We start from the raw sequence: 21355 nt of genomic DNA, 5'->3' as shown, positions 1-21355 counted from the left end.
GTCAAATGCAGCAATGAGGTCGAGTACCAGCACTGATAATTTGCCTGTATCCGTATTTAATATCAATACTATATATATAGTAGCAAATATAATTTATATTTTATATTTATGAGCATAAAGATAATAAATTAGAATAGATGCATAACTCTAGGGGCCCTATTTTAACGATCTGAAACACAAGTATCAAACGCGAAACGTAGGTAACTTTGTGGGCGGATCTCGGGCCCTGTACTCTTACGGGGTCGGAAACCAGATTGAAAATAGTCAAAATATCCATTCGAGCTTAAGAATTTGTTCAGCTGATTTCAATGATCTTGCCTAAGGAAGATTTTGGTATATAGCTTAATATCGTCTTTCTCAGGAGGGGCTTAACAACTGCAGTTTTCAAGGAGTTTGGAAAAGTTCCAGAGAGAAGTGAGGCATTTACCACTTCTAGGAGATCTGCTTCTAAACAGTTAAACACACTTTTGAAAAAAGATGTGGGAAGTGTGTCAAGGGCGCAGGTTGATGTTTTAAGGTGCTGTACGGTTTCTTTCAAAATGTTGCCATCAATTTCTTCGAAATCAGACATAACTACTTTCTGAGGTTGTGGTCTGATCTGTCTGAACCCAGTGCAACTCAAGGATGTGCTGATCGCCTTTGTGATATTATTGATTTTCTCAGAGAAGAAGGAAGCAAACTCACTGCATTTGCTGACTGAGAGCATTTCACTGGGAATGTGGCTTGGGGATTTTGTTAGTCTCTCGACTGTAGCGAAAAGAGAGTGTGTGTTTAAGTTGCTGTTTATAATAATTGAGAAGAAGCTCTGTGTAGCTTTGCCTAGTTCCAAATTGAAAGCACGAATGCTGTCTTTATAGATTTTATAATGGACTACAAGTTTCATCTTCCGCCATATGCACTTTGCTTTTCTGCATTGTCCTTTCATATTTTGCACTGTTTCTCCATGCTTTTTGTCTGCTACTCTTCTTCCTGACTTTTACAGGAGCAATATCATCAATTACACTCTTAACTTTTGAGTTAAAGGAATTAAGGAGAAAATCAACAGAGTCTGCAGATATGCTTGGTGTAAAAGATATAGCCTTCATAAATAGCACACAAGTGTTCTCCCTTTAAGCATCTCTTTTTTGACAGACACAGATCTTGCTTCAATAGCAGGAGAGATCAATATATCAAAGAAAATACAGAAATGATCAGAAAGTACATAATAACAATCGATGAAATGTTTAACTTTAGACCCTTACTGATAAGTAAATCTAGAGTGTGTCCACAATTGTGTGTGGGTCCATGTACATGCTGAGTCAGATCAAAAGTATTTAAAACAGTTTTGATTTCATTGCCGTATTGATTTCTGCATTATCTAAGTGAATATTAAAATCTCCAGCAATGGCAAAACGGTCAAACTCTGAGGTAATTGTTGATAACAGTTCTGTAAAGTCCTCAGCAAAGGCTGAAGAGTATTTTGGAGGCCTGTAAATAATGCTAAGTAAAATGCGTGGAGCACCTTTTAACACAATACCAAGATATTTGAAAGACAGGTAATTCCAAATGACACTTGCTTGCATTGATAGACATCTTTAAATAGAGGAGCTACACCCTCATCTCCCCTATCCGCTCTGCAGACACTCATAAAAGTAAAGTTAGGAGGGGCTGTTTCATTCACAGTAAGACTGTTGCTCTGCAGCTGTCTTAGCCATTTTTCATTTAGAAGCATAAAATCCAGGTTGACATAAAATTAAGTCATTGACTAGAAGTGATTTAATTTTAAGTGAGCCGATGTTAAAAAGAGCTAACTTGACAGTATTACACCCCCCTCCAGAAATCTTAGTTTGACGTGTAATAGGCAACAGATTAGATGGGTTTGCTATACGGCTTGAGAAGACCTTAGACTTTCTATCAGTTAATATAACAGAAATAGAGAAAGCTACAGGCACATTGGGTTCCCGCTTGTTCTGTAAACACTTGAGAAAGTTACTGTTATCATAGCGGGCACTCGACACATCACTGAGAGGTGTTTATCAGTTGTTTTTGGTTTACCTCGAGCAGATGGAGGAGGGTGTGGGCCCTGGCGTTGTGGCAGAGGCCAAAGAGCTCTCACAGGAGGAGGGGGAAGGCGAGCTGGGCCCACAGGCTTTGGTGGTTGCAGGGCTCGCCGCTTTTTGGTTGATATCTGGGGGCTCGCAACAATAGAGTGGGATAGCATAGTTCCTGCATACACCAGTTCTTCCATTTTCTCTGAGCACAAAAGTGGAGATGCTGGAGAGAGGGATAACATGTGTGGTGAGAGGGGCTGTTGCTCTGGTGTTACCGGAGGCTGTAATATGTTGTCCTGGCTTCCCTGGCTGTTTTCCAGAAAGTCGTCCTTGGGTGCTGAATCTTGGAGCAGTTCTAATATGTCACAGTCTGTCTGTGGTGAGCTCTGTGGGCAGGGCTCAGCTGAGATTGTGTCCGTGAGCAGAGGTTGTTGTGGCTGCGTGGTGTTATCATTGTCCTTGTCAACCGTATGTCCATTCAGGTGCTGAAATGCAGTCCTGTGTTCATTCGTTCTCTGTCCAGGTGTGTGTGTGCCATTTAGGTTGAGTGGATTGGCACACACGTCAGAAGGATGACGGAGGGAGAAGTAGATATTGTCCTTTAGCACTCTTGCACCAAGTTTGTCTGGGTGGAGGCCATCCTGTTCAAACAGTTGTCTCTGACTCCAGAAAAGATTGAAGTTGCCAATGAAGTTCACTCCTTTTATGTCGCCGGTTTTTTGCAGCCATTTTATTAAGGCCAAGCAACCGTGAAAACCTATTTGTTCCTCTTGCTGGGAGTGGTCCACTGATGAACGGCTGAACTTTCAGTCTTAAGTGTTTCAAAAGGTTACTTCAATTCCCTCTTAAGGAGTTCTGACTGCTCTTTGCGAACACCATTCTTCCCCACATGAATAAGTCGATTTACAATCTTATGTTTCATCAGAATGTTCTGAAATTCCCTGTTTACATCAGAAACTGTAGCATGTGGATGGCAGCACGTAGCTGTAGTCCTGCTACTAATGTTTCTGATTGTGGAGTCATCCACTATCAGAGTCCTGGGCTCGGCTGCGCTCTGAGCTGAGTGCCACTGTCTGCTCGACCCTGAGCGCCAGTTATCATCAGTGTTAGCTACTGGCTGATTCAGTCTGTGTTCGATCACATTTGGGGATTCCTCACCCACATTCATTAATACTTCAAATCTGTTCTCAAGATGTATAGGCGGTGGTAGGAAACCAGTGTTTGAAATCTTTGTCATAGCCGTATCTGGGGTAGAGGATGCTACTGCGGCAATAAGTGATGCTCGTGACAATCTGATGTCACGAGTGCCTTTGGGTCTCACTCCCTGTTTGTGCCATCGATTAGTATGTTGATCAGTTACGGCTTGTTTCACTCAGTATGGCCTGTCGAGGACCACTAGATTCATGGGACTCACCAGCTGTATGCTGAGGGCGTCCATGACGGAGCTCTGTTGTTCCGTCTGGTTTGGTGGTCACGCAAGTTACTTTGTTTCAAGAACTGCAATCCTTTGTAAAAGTCGGTGGCAGTTTTTGCAGCAAGTAGATTCTTGAACCAGAAAGGGCATTTTCTTGCATATCCTTTTGAATGTAGGCAGTTGTGTGTTCCCTTCTCCTTCTCAAGCTGATGGCTTTCAGTGGGAGGCTGGTCGGATAAAAAATTCTGCTAAAATTAGGAGATAAAAGGAGATCAAATATAAGAGCGATAGAGCAAAGCGCGGAGCAGTAAGCAAGAGCATACGAACAGTAGCTAAGCAGGAAGTGCTTTTTTGTAGGGGCATATCTTTTCTTTTGTATTGTGATAGACATCCGAGTGAAACAGATTATCGAAAAGGAAACAAAAATATAGGGCAGGTCAGTTGTTGATTGGATTTTGAGATGTCTGAGGTAAAAAAATATATTAAAAAAATGAAACATACCCTGATGAATTGTTCACAGTAAGACCTATTGCTGTGTTCACGCCATGTCGTGATTACGAGATGACAACCTGTGACATTCTACCCTGAGCTGTTAAAGTCCTTGGACTGTAATCTATGAATCTGCAACGATCAGGTGGAAGTCAGAGCTTTTAGAAAATTCAGAGTTTATAAGTTGTAATTACAACCTGGCGTGAACGTACACTCCCAATCTTTCATGACCCACCAAATCCAGGCTGCTGTAGTCTATGGAAATGTAATGGTTCAGCCATGAAACCCGCAAAGCATCCCTGCAAGAGCTGGGGAATGAGAAATGAGTTCAGCTGTAGGGCTTTAAAGCCTTTTTCATCCAGCTGCGGTACATTTTGAAGTCCTCAAAAAATGCCACTGTGTTGTGCTTACGGGTAGCAGACACTGAAGAGACATGACGCTTACACACGAACACCATTCGGCAGCTATAGTAGATAGTTGATGATCAAACAGTCTCTGCAGAACTGCTACTGTGTGTAATCATGTGCGGAATCACATTTACTCGAATGCACGGCTGTCTAAACATCACATGTGTTTTTCTGTTTCACATGCATGAACGTACACCATTATCGTCTCCGCGAGGATGTTAAGACGGCTACGCCATCCACAGTGCGGTCCGCCAGCAGGACTCACTCGATTGACGATATATGTTTGGACATAACTCTTGCTTTCTCCGTGTATCATTAGCTTGTGTATCTAACATAAGTGATCCCCTCCAACCCACAGCATTGCTGCTCATTATGACACTGTCAGCTGTATCCATCGCCATCGGGACATCAGGAGCAACACTCGGGAGAAAATACTGCATTTGCGTCACTTGTGTTTGTGGGGGCTAGTGCAGTACAGCTTCCAAACATCACTTCAGCTGGGCTCGTACTGTACATGTGCCACTGCAGAACTTACGAGACAGCTTCTGCTTAATCCATTTTCCATTACAAACCTCAGAAATACTGTCCATGTACATTAAAGTGCCCCTATTATGCTATTTTAAAGGTTCCTATAGTTTTGGAGTCTCCTGCAATATGCAATTTTCTCATAATATTCATTGCAGCATCACCTCTTTTCTCACAGAGTCTTTGATCAAGTATCCAGTCTCTCTAAATACCTCCCTTCCTCAGAGGATACTCTGCTCTGATTGGTCACAGTCCAGTCTGTTGTGATTGGTCTACACGCTTACAGCGCATGTCAAAAAACTAAACGCGGGCATTCAATGAAGACCATTGGTATTATGCTATTTTTTTCAAACCAGCAAAATTTGTTCGTGCAGGAAGAAAGACAGACATGACTAAATCAGAAGTTCAGAATCGGTTCTTTCTTTTGGGAGACAATACCTACATTTGTCACTTTGAATATTTGAAACTTGGCAGACCTTTTACATCAATAAACAGCTATAATACACACTACATGAAAGGTATACCATCCAAAAAAGCATAATAAGGGCACTTTACAGGATGTTAGTTTATCAGCACATCACTGTAAGCTCACAAGGATGATGGTTAGTGATTCTGAACAAACGACAGACTTGTTTTTTTCTGCCCAAAAATAATACCAGAATGACTGTTGAGTCACTTTAGAGACTTTAAACTTGCATACAAAAACAATGAAATATTTATAGGCCATCCAATTCTCATCAAAAATTTGTATGGTCACATAACATCCTCTTTGCAGATACAAGAGAAAACAGACAACTTTCGACTTCACAATTAAAATATACAACCAGTTCGCGCTCATTAAACTCAGATGATTTACATAATGTTCAGAGTTTGTTTGGTGTGCAGAAAACAATAATGAACAGTATGATGCTGAGCATCTGACACGCAGACGTGCTTCTACACATCAGCTCTCAGCCTTAATTACAAACCTCTCCTGATACATTGTTAATTTTGATTTCTCTCAGAGCAACGCAACATGATTGTAAACAGGAAATACAGTTTATTCTGAGCTGGTCGTGGGAATCATTATTTCATTCTTTAAGTGCATTGCAGGAGCAAAATGTTTATTAACTGTGCCTTTGAGTCTGTCATTAAAGGCGCTGTAAGGGATGTTTTAAAACCATTTAAAATGTCCCTAGGTTTCTTCCCAGGTTATTCTCAGGTAATTTATAGCCGAATGGATATGTTTCGGTCATGAGACCTTAATCAGGAATTGTTTCCAAGGTGTCATGACGAAAATTTGAGGTAATGGGCACAAAAAGAAAGATGTGAACCTGAGGGGACAAATTGACATTACAGGCCATTGACAGTCTGTGACTGTGATGGAAGAATCGACTTCTCTGTCTCCCCTCAGTGGTCAGACTGTGTCCATTTCAGAAGATCGGACTCACAGAAAAATATGAGAGTGACTGAGATTTTATAATGCTCTTATTCATGTTTTGTAATGTATGCAATCTAATGGTATATGTTTTTTCCAAACCATTTTGGTCAAAACTAGTCTTGAGCTGCGCTCACATTATTTGAAACAGTAGTTTTGTTATTATTTATAAAATGAATAGCCTACTATAATGATATAATTAGATATGCTATATTTATTGATGAATTACCTACACACACCCATGAAAGCTGCTAAAATCTACACCAATGAGACATGATGTGTGTGTAATGCGAAACCAGTGACACAAAAAGTTAAATAACTAGGCTAATGTGTTGAAACTCATGGAAAGACCTTCTATTCCGTCCACATTCACGCGCAAATGAGCTGTTCAACAGGATGGGTTATAATGTCGATAACTTAATGAGTAAACTCGTAAAATTAAATAGAGAGAGAAGTGTTTTATCGTATTTCTGCATGGTAATGCTCTGTTATTACTAAGCAAGCAGACTCGGGGTGAGATGGGGACTCGAGTGTGCGCGCGAGAGCAGCAGTAACACCCATTAACAGATCCGGTGTTCTGACACGAAGACTGAGGAACTTTAGCAGTTGTGAAGGAGCTATGAGCTGGAGTCAGTCTAATGCTGGTATCAAATCATCCAGCAATACGGATAACGGAATAAAAGTATCCTAAATGTGCAAATGCATCGCAGCACAACTTACATGTCCAAGCTGAAAATGAGCAGGGCAGCGCAAAATCAATGGGCTTAAAACGGGTAAGTCGACTGTTCATTTTGTATTTTTTTCGAGTTTGTATTTGTTTGCAATTAGTCTGTTCATATCTGCGGCTCTTGTATGTTTGTTTCTGTATGCGTTATCGCAATAGCAGGTAAATAAAGCAGAGCTTATCCAAAGCTTACGGTGCTCTTCTGACTTCCAAAACGCTATGTTTGGAAATCGCTTGGCTTTAATACAAAACCTTTATTTCATATCTACTGCGTTTCATTAGTAGCCTATTACACTCCTCTGTTTCTCTGTAGATGATATTATAACATGGAATATAGGAGTTTACGATTTCAGGCAAATCAAGATGGCAAACTATAAAGTTACATAACTGAGAATTAATATTAATTTAATAAAACATGGCTTCATTTTACCAGCACATTCATGAATCCATTTCATATCAGCTGTGGGAAAACAATATGATTAGATCATTTTTAAAGCTGCAAACTAAAACCAGGATGACTAAAACACTGTGAGTTTTAATGGCCACTCTATTTTAATATGATTGTATTATAATGCTTTCCAAATTAGTATTTGTACATTTAAGTAACAAGTTAGGGTTGTCATGAAACTTTGACATCATATATTTATATTAATTTAGGCTATATATTCATAAATATCGCTGTTAGCCTATATTATAAATGACTAAGCAAATACAAGTTAAAAGTGTTAGAAAAAGACAACTTAATTAGATGGTTGTGGACAACTGCAATTCATTGCAATGTGTGTTTGATAAAGAAAAGAATGAGGTGATATGCAAGCCACCTATTATTGAAGTGACAATTAACATGTTTTTTTTTGTGTGTGTGTGTGGAATGGATAGTATAAGTCCTTTGGATATTACATGACATTTAGGTTTTAATGGTGCATGTATCATTTGGGTGAGTTGGTGACACAATAGATTACCATCTAACTCATCAGTTAAAGTACATTTGGTACAATGGCTATTAACACAGTCGTTTAAGCATAAAAAAACCTAATAATGTCAGTTTGAAGTATGTCTGAAAAGACATGCATAAATGTGATCTCTTTCTAGATAGTGTGTATTACTTTTTATTGTCACTTAAAACTTATTGACAGTCTTGGTTTTTTGTCCAACTTAAATTCATTCATAAATGTGTTTTTAATACTGAGGATCTGACAGTTTTGTCTGTATTGCTGCTTCTGAGAGAAATGACCCCTTAATGAGAAATGAAACAGACCCCAAACCTGTCGCAGTTATCCAGCAGAGATTTATTTAAATGACTCAATTTGTAGTGTCTGAATGACACTTTAATCTGAGTATGATGTGCACATCTTTTTTTCTTCAATTCTTTTCCAAGCTATGGAGTTATATATATCCTGGTCCTGTCTCTAGCAACACTTTGGTCATAGGTTCCATTCCCAGGGAATTAACTGATAAAAAGAAAATCAACATCTAAGTTTGTTTGATCTAAGTAAGCATTTTGCAAATGCCTAATTTGCATATTAATATCAATTGATTCATTTTAATCAACACTTAAAACCAAACAATCTTAATGTTTAAGATAATATGTTTTTGGTTTGAAACAGCGCACAGTTAATCTGTGTGTTTTGTTGAATGAGAGGACTTGCGGTTTTATCATAAACTTTAAGGGTTGCCTAGCAGCGTAACCCATCACTGGAGACAGAAAAACTGACAGAAAAACAATCCACTTATTGTCTTCCCGTTCGTTTTACAGCACAGCGGCGTGAATAACGTCGCCATATGAAGAACAAATACCTCATGTTGATTCATGAGTGCCTTAATCAGCCTCTACCTCAAAGTGCCGTAGCAGAAATCTCCCCATCAGCACTATTGAATACGCGGGAACACACAGTACAGCACCGCAACACTCATCATCAGCACCATCACCCATACAGACTCCTGTACGCCGTTCCTTTTCATCTCTCACCGCCCCATAGGACCTCAGCTGTCTGTCTGTGCTGGAGAGTTTGTGTGGCTGTGCTTTAATATGTCTATACGGGGACCTTGATGAAGTAGTTCACAAAAAGGAAATCAATGTTACAGGCGTCTTAGAATGGATCTGTGCCGATTGCTAATTGTCATGACAGTCTCCAAGGCAGGGGCAAATTAACGCAAAGGCTGCAGTCTAGGGGCCTACGTGATCAGGGGGCCTCTGTTCAGCGGTTTTTACAAATATTTTATCATGAATCTATTTCTACAGTACTAGTAGCTTAATTACAGTAGTTACTGGGCGGAGGTTTTAAAATTTCAGGCAATTGACGAGCGCACATTGCGGATTTTAGGGGTAGTTCTCATGTCGCGTCTGAAAACGCCTTACTCCTTATTTTCAAAGTGCTCGGGCTTGCAAGCTTACGCTCCCGCTCTCTCCATGACGAAGAGGAAGTTTCAGCAAAGGATAAATGGATTTACAGCACTGAAAAGCGAAACGCTCGTTTTCTAAACTGGCAAGAACAGGTAGGCCTAAGGTAGGACTATGCCCAATGCCTCTAGCTTAGAGCGCTGTCAATCACTGCCTCATTCGATGCCCATTGTTGCCTGTAAATTTGACAACGCTCAACACAATTGCTTCAGAGCCCTGTCAATGCTTTAGCAATGTAAAGACTTTTTACCATGGCAATAAAGCTACTTGAATCTGAATTTATCGATCACTGACCGATTAGCTGACCGATTTTCAAACAGGAGAGACCACACACCAGATCTCGCATTGTGTCAATATTCTTATTACATTCGTCTGACTGATCAAGCTATAAACTAGTATGATGACGAGTAACAAAATGCTTTCTCTGTGTCTAGATTTGAATGTAAATGATGCCAAAACTGACACTTCAAATTAACAAAAAACAAAAACAATCTCAAGTTTGACAAAAAGTAGTCTCTAATAATGTATGCATATAAGCTATATCCAATATATATATATATATATATATATATATACATATATATTTATTTATTTATATACTGTAGGGCTATACAGTTTTCTAGTGGTTACTTTTTGGCAGTACAGATGATAAATGGTTCATAATTTAGAGTTAAATATTAGTATAGGCTACCGTAAAATCCCCTTATATAGCACTTATTTCTGTTTTCCTCTATTAAAAACCAGCGATTGAATCGCCTCACTCAAATAGCCATTAACCTATTAGTGATATTTATTTTTATCACTAATTAGTGATTAGTAATATTTAAGATGATTATTAGTGATACATCATACAAGTCATGCCCATGTGTTGTGTAAACCCTGCAAAAGCACATTTCCAGGAGATGGCACAATAAAAAAAAATAAAAAAATAAATAAATATATATATATATATTATATGCCACTATTATTTGCATAAGTGTCCTAACACAGGTTCATTCATTCAATAGCATTTGTGCGCCGAAAGTGAAAGTGATGTATAGTTGAGTGTGACGAAAAAAGAGTGGTCACAGAAGACGCATTAGAAATGTGTGATAATACCAGGTGTTACAGTCTTGGCTGACCACTTGTGATCGGATCACCGAAAACGCATCTTTCCAGGTGGAAAAAGGCTCTCTCTCACTCACTCGATTTCCGGGATATTGTATATAATTTGGGGGGTCTTCCAGGTCTTTAACTATCGGTCACACAGACCAGCTTCAAAACCAACTTCTTCAATACAGACCCACAGGACTAAAGGAATAGACATTGAAAAAGAAAGAAAGAAAGAAAGAAAGAAAGAAAGAAAGAAAGAAAGAAAGAAAGAAAGAAAGAAAGAAAGAAAGAAAGAAAGAAAGAAAGAAAGAAAGATAGATAGCCGACATACAGCTCTGCCCACACTGTCTCAGTCTGAACACCCTCTTACACTCTTTGCCTTTAGGGAATCTCATCTCAATGTTTTATGTTTTCTCTCCTTTTGTGCATGTATGTGTGTGCATGTTTTCATATTATACACAACAATAGATCTGTATAAAAATTCAGGGTTTGTAAGATTTTTTCAATGTTTTTTAAAGTCTCTTTACATTATAGGTTGATTGAAAAGACAGTAAAAACAGTAACATTGCAAAATGTTAAAACTATATAATAACTGTTTTCTATTGTAATATATTTTAAAATGCATTTTATATTTTATTCCCGTGATGGCAAAGCTGAATTTTAAGCAGCCATTACTCCCCTGCAATCATTTGGACGTTTAATGATCGTTGAAAAGTTATATAACATTATATAAATGTTTTCCTGTAGCTCAAACAGTAGTGAGTTGGCACTTGCAACGCCAAGGTCATGGGTTTGATTCCCAGGGAAAGCAAGAACGAATAAGATTGTAAAATGTGTACCTTGAAATGCAATGTAAGTCGCTTTGGATAAAAGTGTCTGTGAAATGCATAAATGTAAATGTAAATATGTTCTGTGTTACATATTTTTACCGATTTATGCCGTCCTACCTATTTTCCGATGAATAGAAAGTTAAAAAGAACAGCATTTATTTGAAATAGAAATGTTTTGTTGCATTATAAATGTCTTTACTGTCACAAGGAAAAAAAACAGTCTGTCTGGGGAGAGAGACTTGCATTCAATTCAGAGAAGCATTGAGACATAACTGTCTGATCACAGAATGATCCTCAGAGGCCACCGCAGTTTGAGCTTCTCCTTTGAGCGCTAGCTGCCATGAAGAAGTGAATACTCGTTCAGACATTCTCTCAGTTTTTGACCTCTCTGTTACCCCCTATAATTCACAGACCTCGCTTTAATAAAGCAGTGTCCTCAGCACTTCCGGCAGAACCAGAAAAACGCCACTTCTGTGAAGTTGTACCATTTTTATGGACTTTACTAAATAAATTACCATGTGCCATATGGCATTAAATTATCATAATAAATCTATTAATAGTTGCAAGTTACTGTAAAATAACACATGCAATAATGTATGCCGCTGTATAAAACAATATTTATATTACTATATAAAATAATATGTATTATACTACAATACAATACTGTTCAAAAAGTTTGGGATCAGTCATTTTGCTTTGTTTGGTACTGCGCTCACTTGAGCCCCATTCACACAGCACTTTGAACCCGGCAAATTGCCGGCAAATTGCCGGAACGCCTTCTGTGTGAACGCAAACACGACCCGGGTTTAATGCCGGGATCGATGCCGGGTTGGGGACCTAGTAACATTGCCGTGTTCAGACCCGGAACGCGCGCTGTGTGAACAAAAGCCAGGACAAATGCCGTAAGGGGTGTGTCGTAGTGATGATGCACGAGCCTTCGCAATGACGTAGTTATCGTGCGACTCTGTTACTCTGTTAGAAGAAAGTTTGTGTTCGTCATCGATACAAGAAAGAACGAAAAGATGTCTGCAAACTGGACTGAAGCAGAGACCCGAGAGCTCCTTGCAATCCGCGCCGAAGCTGAGATCGTTCGCCAGCTTTGTGGAACGGTACGTGATGCGTTAGTGTACGACCGAATGCCTGATCAGCTGCCATGTTGTTCAAAGCAATGCAAACACTTCCGCTTTTCGACGCGTACCTTATACGTCACATCATAACGTCACGCGTCTATCCGGGACATACCCGGGTTGTGTGTGAACGCGCTCTCTGATTCCGGCAAATCACTGGCAGTGTGAATGAACCATTTTCAAACGAACCCGGGTCAAATCCCGGGTCACTTTATCCGTGTATTTTCCAGAATCTCTGTGTGAAAGGGGCTTTGATGAAAGTCAGATGTTGGAAAGATCTGTCATTCACCTACATTGCTTTACTTTCCTCAAACATATTGAGTAAAAATCATTCATCATCGTACACGTAGCTTCCCAGTGTCATCTTTGGACAAGAGCAAAGTCTGCCTCATTTGCATTTTTCAAAATGCCTTGGTGCCTACTTCAACTGGCACATTATGTGCAGTTTGAGCTCATTCACAGTATGAGCTTCATGCAGGAAATGCTGGGTCATATATTGACTCATTGAGCGGTAACACATGGCATGTTTCAGTTAGACACTGATTCATTTGGATTGACAGAGGCCTCGGTGCTCAGGCAATATGTTGAGCAATAAAATGAAAGCCCAGACTAGACAGAATCATGTATGACGTTCCAAAGTTTCTTTAATTGCTTCTTATATCATAACTTAGAGGAGTCACTCTAAAAGAGATTTCATTTATAATATAAATTAAATTCAAATCGGGATTGGAATAAAAACTTGATTTGATTGAAGTGAGCTTTAAAATTCTGCCTGCTGCTTTTTGAAGTTCAGTAATACTCACCATGATAGCACCGCCTTTCATTATTCATTTCTGACGTCTTAATAAATATAACGAGCGAGACGACAGTCTGAGATTCCTTTCTGCTCAGATATGCTGTTTGAATACACCATGCTTTAATTTAACAAAAGGCTGACTAGCCTTTGTGAGACCGATGGCTTTTTCCCAGAATTACAGATTGAATCCTCTGGCGTGAGAAGGTCTGTTTCATAAATCTCTTATTGCAGTTGCACTAATTACCGTACACCCATGTTCGTTTGAGCGCATTGGACCTTACTCTGCCATTGTGTAGAGAACATGGCTCATTTAGGAACTTATCCATGAATAGAAAAGAAAACATCATAATTAATTCCTCTGCTTTGGGATTCAACTTGTGTTGTGACATGAATTTACTGCATCCCGAGACTCGTGAGCAATTATGACTTCCAAAGCCATGGGACAGATGGAAGAACCTATATTCACTGTTTGGAAAAATATATATGCAAATATAGAGTCAGGAGAATGCGATGTATTAGGAGACAAAGACGGCGAATATATTATTCCCTCTATGCGTTCATTACATATTTTTGAGTATTTTCCCCTTGAGACAGTCAACGTGCTGAAGCTACTTATTCTTAATCCAAAGTTCATGGAATGATGGATTGGAAAGGCTAAATTTTGCACCCGTGCAAAAGTGTACTCATTTTCACTCAAAATCTTCAGCAGGGCAGAGAAAACTGGAAATAATATCATTTAAAAGAATGTACTTGCATGCGAACAAAATTTAATGTTTTCAGAGACTTAATTCCATATTAATTGCAATTAAATGAAAATGTATTATAGTTTAAATGTATTTTAAATGTATTTATCTGAAAGTGTTTTTTAAATAAGACTCAAGAACATTTTTGTATGACATTTTATATATGTTTCTATTGTCATTGTAATATGATTAAGCTGAATGTACTGACAAGAAATTATGGTCAACTAAAATATACTTTTAATGTAATTTATTTTGAAACCTATATGTCATGTATTGAAATATATTTGTAGTAAGGAAGCAATTTAGTACATTTTCCAAACATTAACTTTAAGGCCTGGTTTCACAGACGAGGCTTAGATTAAGCCAGGAGTTGGCCTTTCAATTGACCTATGGCTAAGCCACGCCCCCTCCACTCACTTGGACAAACAGTCAACATTCGGTGACAGGCGCTATGCCAGCTGTCACAGTAGGAGACGTTTCACAGGAGGCAATTGATGATTTTTGGAGACAGAAAGATTATAAATCATCTCGAAGTTCCCCAATTGTAATTAATGGTTCATGATCAAATTAAATATGTACAGGTCTAAGTTGCATACGTTTCCAGGACAAGCCTTTTTACCATCTTTACCGAGAGTAGCCTACCTCTCCGTTAGTTTGATGTTACAGTATTTACATGAATCGTTCAGCACAACATTGCTAACATTTGTTATCTCGGTTATTTACAGATACATTAATGAAGCTAAGTGACATGATGTACAATACAGCTAGAAGCTAACGTTACCGTTTTCTAATGTTAGGCTAATTTTAGCCTAACGTTACGTTAGAGATGTTAAAGATAACGTTCAAATACATTGTTGACTTTCCTTAGAACAGATGTAGACATCCTTGTTAAATTTACCTACGTTTAGTTGGTGTTGTGGTCTACCGCATAACTTAATCCAGAGCAGACACTTATCTCGGTTGAGATGTGGCTTGGGAAAGGGTAAAAAATACACACCGTCAACCAGCCTCTCGGGATACCTAGTGTCGGAGTTGCATGTACCCCATGCACACCGTTTGACGATTTTAAACTTAAAATTACAAGAAAAAACATAAAAATGAATGAAAAGTGACTAACTGCAATGCATTTCAATGGACGTGGAAGCAGAGAATGTCCGAGTGTATTGGGGTAGCTATGCGCACTGTGATTGGCTCATCGCGTTTGGGGGCGTGGCTTAGTCATAGGTCAATTAGGGAATTTAAGTAACTTTTATAAACGTGCCCTGGAGAGAAAAACATTTTTTTGGTTTGCATCTTGAGACAAAACATCGGCACTGACCAATTTTAAGATATGTCAGTGCAAGTTGCTTTCAGTTACGGTAAAACAGCTCAAACATGCATTTTAGTCTAGGACTAGGCTTAAAGGATTAGTTCACTTTTTAAAAAAAATTGCTGATAATTTACTCACCCCGATGTCATCGCATCCAAGATGTCCATGTCTTTCTTCAGTCGAAAAAGAAATTAAGGTTTTTGAGGAAAACATTCCAGGCTTTTTCTATACAGAATGGACTTCAATGGCAACCATCTATCCCAATGTTCAAAAGAAGATTCAAATGTCCGTCTCAATGCAGCTTCAAAGTCTCTACACGATCCCAGTCGAGAAATAGGGGTATTATCTAGCGAAACGATCGGTCATTTTCTAAAAAAATAAATAAATGTATATACTTTTTAACCACAATTGTTTGTCTTGTGCTGGTCTGCAACGTGCCACGTAGTACGTCATCACGTTGGAAAGGTCACGAAAAATAAAAATAAATTAAAACAAAGATGTCGGACGATTTTGAAGTTGGAGGAGAAAATGAGATGGAGTTTTTCGGCCTTCCCTACTTTTTTGATCCGGAGTACACAGACAAATAACATATAGATGACGTGAACGTGACCTTTCCAACGTGATTACGTAATGCGTAGCACGTCACAGACCAGCACAAGACGAACAATTGTGGTTAAAAAGTATATAAATGTAAAAAAAAAAATTAAATGACCGATTGTTTTGCTAGATAAGACCCTTATTTCCTGACTGGGATTGTGTAGAAGCTTTGAAGCTGCATTGAGACGGACATTTGAACCTTCTTTTGAACATCGGGATAGATGGTTGCCATTGAAGTCCATTCTGTGTAGAAAAAGCCTGGAATGTTTTCCTCAAAAACCTTAAATTCTTTTCGACTAAAGAAAGAAAGACATGGAGATCTTGTATGACATCGAGGTGAATAAATTATCAGCACAATTTTTTTTGAAAGTGAACTAATACTTTAAGACTTTTAAGACAAAATGTGATAGTGAACCGGGCATAAATAACACACAATAGTTACACTTAAGTTATATTCAAATACATTAGTCTGTTAGTCAACACGTTAAAATAAGTGTAGGCCTACTTGTGTACGTAAAGTTTTCTGTCAAAGACATAATTTTAAAGTGTGTTAAGAAACAGTCATGAAGGTGTACTCTTATACAGGTGTAAACTTAAAGATTTGAAGTACACTACAAGTGCACATAAAATAATGGGTGCTAATGTGGCTGTCATTATCGTGACTGAATAACGATTCATTTTATTCTGATCCTCACAAAGCTTTTATATGGCTTCAGAAGACATGGAATATACCTCAAGCACAGTTCTTTTGTGTCCGTTTTTGAAGCTTGAAAGGACTAGTCCATATTAATTGTAATTACACAGGGAAAAATAACAACCAGATATATTCCTTTAAGACACAACACAATTGAAGTTGTGCACAGTCCCCTTGTGGTATGTCTAGCTCTGATTGTGTTGTGTCTCATAATGTTGTTGTTTTTGTGGCTTATAGGGTCTGCAAGGGTGATTTTAAACATAAAGGGGGACATTAAACATCTGAAAAAAGAATACAGGGATAAACAGGAAAGTGATGATCAATGATGCAAACATAATTCTATTCTGCAGTAAAGACAATAGTAGTATTATTTAGCTGAAGACAGTTCGGTGTTGATTCAGTTCAGAAGAAAATAGTGCATTATTCACTGTAAGTGAGTTCAATGTTGATTCAGTTCAGTTCAATAACAGTGTAACAGTGCAAAATTTGCCAATTATGAAACAAATTCGAATCCGCTATAAAGCAGCACTGAAATAGTGTTGTTATCATCCAGCTCAATTCAGTTCAAGTTTTGTTCTCATCTAATAGTGTCAGCGCAGTCAAAACAATAATATTATTGAATGTTTTGTGTTCCTAAGCAAGCCAATGTCGACAGTCGCAAAGAACTTCAACTCCATCAAGTGACAGAAATGTTTCTAACTCAGACATTCAGGGAAAAAGTCTAAATAACTGAAAGAGTTATCAAAGCTTGGCCGGCAGACGCAGTAGAAACACATTTATTTTCCTGCACCCTGGAGCAGGAACTATAGCGTCTTCATTATTAATATCTGCCTCTTTTATCTCTCAAAGCTCCGCCATGATGACCGCCGTGACCTGGTAGACTGTGTATTTGTGGAGTGTACGACCTGCACAGCCACGTGGCAGAGATGTACCAAGAGGTGGCTTTCCTAGCAGGCAGCACTGATCATCAGTTTACCTCCTTCCACTTTAAAACTGTGGAGAACCCCCATGAAATCAGCAGCAAAAAGGGTTTGTTCTACAAACGTGTGCAAATTCAGCGCAAGCCCGGCGTGCAGGAGGACGAGGTTCACCGGAATCGAGGGGCTGGAGCAGACGAGGGTGTTTTAGCTGACCGGATCGCCATCATCAATGTGGGCGGCATCCGTTATCGCATACCATGGTCCACTCTTGAGGAATTCCCACTGACGCGCCTGGGGAAGTTACGTAGCTGCAGCAATGCCGAGGAAATCCTCGACCTATGTGATGACTACGACGCGCACTGCAATGAGTTCTTCTTCGACCGAAGCCCCAGCGCCTTCCGCTCCATCGTTACGTTCCTGGCGGCCGGGAAACTCCGTCTTCTGCGGGAGATGTGCGTGTTGTCCTTTCAGGAGGAGCTGTTGTATTGGGGTGTGGAGGAGGCCAGCCTGGAGTGGTGTTGCTTGAGAAAACTGCGTCTTCGGCAGGAGGAGCAGCGGCAGAGGCTCCGGCAGGAGGAGGAGGAGGTCGAGCTGACCTCACCCCAGTCGTATGAGGAGGCGCCGGGTGTCGGGGGCCCAGAGGAGGGTCGTCTGGCGGGGTGCATGCACAGCCTCAGAGACATGGTGGAGAACCCTCACTCTGGGATTCCTGGGAAGATCTTTGCCTGCCTCTCGGTGGTGTTTGTGGCCATCACGGCGGTTACACTGTGTGTCAGCACCATGCCTGACATGAGGGAGGAGGAGGAGAGGGTGAGTGTACACTTACATGATGCAGACTAGGGCTTGTGTGACTCAAGTCACACTGAAAAAAATTACTTTTTTTATTCTTCAGTATTTTTGTCTAATTTTCCAGTTATCTAAACATCCTTAAAAATATTTTCAGGCAATACATATTGATTTTTTTAAGGGTAGCTTAAAGGGATACAAAAATTCTTTCATCATTTGCTTACCCACATGTATATGACTTTCTTACACCAGAAGAACACAAACAAAGATTTTTAAAAAAATAATCCATATCATGCAAGTGAATAGATCCCTCAAAGTTGAGGCTTCAAAAAACACACAAAGTGAACATGACTAATCCATACGTCCCCAGTTTATCAATGTCTTCTGAAGCTAAATGATAGCTACTATAACAATACACACACACATATATATATATATATATATATATATATATATATATATATATACGTTTGCTTGTCATGAATGTCAGCATGCTGTCAAGCATTCACATTACTCTTCTCAAAATCCTGATGACGGCGTTTGAAAGTTGACTGGAAGTGTGTGTTTTTTTAAGCATCAAATTGGGAGGTCCCATACACTTGCATTATATGGAGATGGATTATTTTTTTAAAAAGTAAATGACGAAATCATTTTTATTTCTGGGTGGACTATACCTTTTAAATGTCTAAATTGGGGTCAGTGTGGGGTCTTATGCATTTTTTATTTTTATTTCATTTTTGTGTGTGTGTGTGTGTGTGTGTGTGTGTGTGTGTGTGTGTGTGTGTGTGTGTGTGTGTGTGTGTGTGTGTGTGTGTGTGTGTGTGTGTGTGTGTGTGTGTGTGTGTGTGTGTGTGTGTGTGTGTGTGTGTGTGTGTGTGTGTGGCTAAGGAATGAAATCTTGCATAGCTCCAAAGGTGTGGGTTGCATTGACATATATGGTGAAAAACAGACATGTCCCACTCACTTATAGTTTCTGTCAACCTCAGAGTCACACATGGTTAGTTTCAGGAGTCTTCCAAAAAGTTTTGACTGGTTTTGGACTGTGAACAGTCTAAACAGAAGTTAGGACGCCATAAAGATATAGATGATATATTAAAATATATGTTGGGCTCATACGCTCATTTTATTACACTTTTTGATGGTTGAAAGCTTCAATACTGATTCATTGCTTGGAAAATGAACAACCAGTACATTCTTTAAAATGTCTCATTTTGTTGTTCTATGCAAGAAGGAAAATCAAATGGATTTGGAATGGCATGATGCCTGGATGTTCATTAATGGGTGAACTATCCTTTTAAACGTTAAACTGTAGAGAATTATACTGGACATCAAATTTTGATGCAGACTTCAGTGAACTTACATGAACTTTTCACTTAAAGGAGAACTCCAGCGCAAAATTAACCTTTGGTCTAATTACACATTGTTATCTGAGATTTGTTTTCATGATTATCGAATGTAAATAGTTTTATCTCTAAAAACAGTTCAGCCTATAACGCTATAACCTAAACAGACTCGATCAGTCGATCAACGAAACGCCGATCCAAATGCGCTGAACTGTGTAGAATCTCATATGGTCCAGCGCATTTAGATCAGCGTTTCGTTGATTGACTGATCGAGTCTGTTTTTCAAAGATGGCTTCTGCTTGTATACGTGAAGTTGACTGTATGTATAAAATATCTTCTTATTAAACTGTCTGGACACTGTCAAAGTTCTCAATGCTTCGGTTTGAAGGTAGGGACCCTCATTATGCTACCGTGTTAGTGTGGGGCTATTTTGAGCCTTGTTAGTGGTATTAACAAGCGATTTTTATTTGTCATTACTCTATGCCCCCGTGCGTGCGTGCGTGCGTGCGTGCGTGCGTGCGTGCGTGTGTGCGTGCGTGCGTGCGTGTGTGTGTGCGTGTGTGTGTGTGTGTGTGTGTGTGTGTGTGTGTTTATTGTTTATTGTAAAAAGGATCCCCATTAGCTGTCACCAAAGTAAACAAGCTAGTCTTCCTGGGGTCCACAAAAAAATAAAAATAAAATCACAACAATGTCAAGACAAAAACAGCACAAAATTATAAACATCATTACCACATCATAAATTAATTTAAACAATTCAATACAACCATTATTACACTCATAAAGTAAATAGGTCCTTTCCTTACAATTTTAAAAAATGCATTCTTAGATGGTACCTAAAAGAGTCTTTGCCATTAATTTTTCGTATATTCAATGGGCAATTATTCCAATGAGTGATGGCGCGATAAATAACAGTTTTTTTTAAAGCATTTGATGTTGGGCATGGTAACATCATCAGGCCATCATTTGCAGACCTAGTCAAATGTGAATGTACCTGATCACACCTAACAATTTGGTTATATAAAATAAATGGTTGAGAAGAAAAGACAATGTTTCTAAAAAACTTAGTGGTATTAAAAACCAGCCTTTTCTCCACCATTAACCATGAGAGCTGACAGTGCATACTAATAATATTTGTACTAATGGGACAATGTAAAACCAACCTGGCCGCTCTGTTTTGGACTGTTTGTAATTTCTTTAGTTGACCTTTAGATATAGATGACCATACGGGGGCACAATAATCCAAATGGCATAAAATTAAAGATTTGGCCACCTGCTCAACAATGTGTGTAGGGACATAAGAAAGACATTTCCTCACTATAGCAATACCACTACCCATCTTCTTCACGATGATATTAATATGTTCTACCCATAATAGGTGACTATCCACTATTGTGCCCAGTAATTTTACTTTATCTAACTGTTCTATAGGTTCTCCAGACAAGTTCAAATTCATCTTTGGTATTAATGACAATTTATGACTCGATCCGAAGATAATTGATTTGGTTTTTGAGATATTCAGCACCAACTTATTTTGTTTTATCCAATCAGAAACCATATTTAACTCAGCTGACAAAACATAATCCAGTTCACTGACAGTTTTTGCAGCATAATACAATGTGGAATCATCAGCATACATTTGTACAGTTGCTTTACACAAAACTGATGGCAAATCATTTGTGAAGATGGAATATAAAAGTGGTCCCAGGCAGCT

At 38.9% G+C, this 21355-nt stretch overlaps 1 protein-coding gene across 2 annotated transcripts in view; it reads left to right on the top strand.

Annotated features, from left to right (window-relative positions):
• Positions 1 to 6636: 6636 nt before the first annotated feature.
• The window catches only part of kcng2 (potassium voltage-gated channel, subfamily G, member 2), a 35507-nt gene continuing 20788 nt past the window's right edge, over positions 6637 to 21355 (top strand). Inside the window, exons 1-2 of one of the 2 annotated variants that reach the window (XM_079590879.1) lie at positions 6637 to 7055; positions 17445 to 18325. In XM_079590879.1, coding sequence (XP_079447005.1) covers positions 17522 to 18325 — 804 coding nt within the window. In that variant the 5' untranslated portion in view covers positions 6637 to 7055; positions 17445 to 17521. Of the gene's footprint in view, positions 7056 to 17393; positions 18326 to 21355 lie in introns of those variants that run through there. The other variant, XM_079590880.1, reaches the window with a different exon arrangement.

Source organism: Phoxinus phoxinus (genome assembly GCF_949152265.1).
Source record: "Phoxinus phoxinus genome assembly, chromosome: 19".
Taxonomy (NCBI): Eukaryota; Metazoa; Chordata; class Actinopteri; order Cypriniformes; family Leuciscidae; genus Phoxinus; species Phoxinus phoxinus.
Note: the sequence above shows the minus strand (reverse complement) of the source record. Positions and strands in the feature narration are given on the sequence as shown.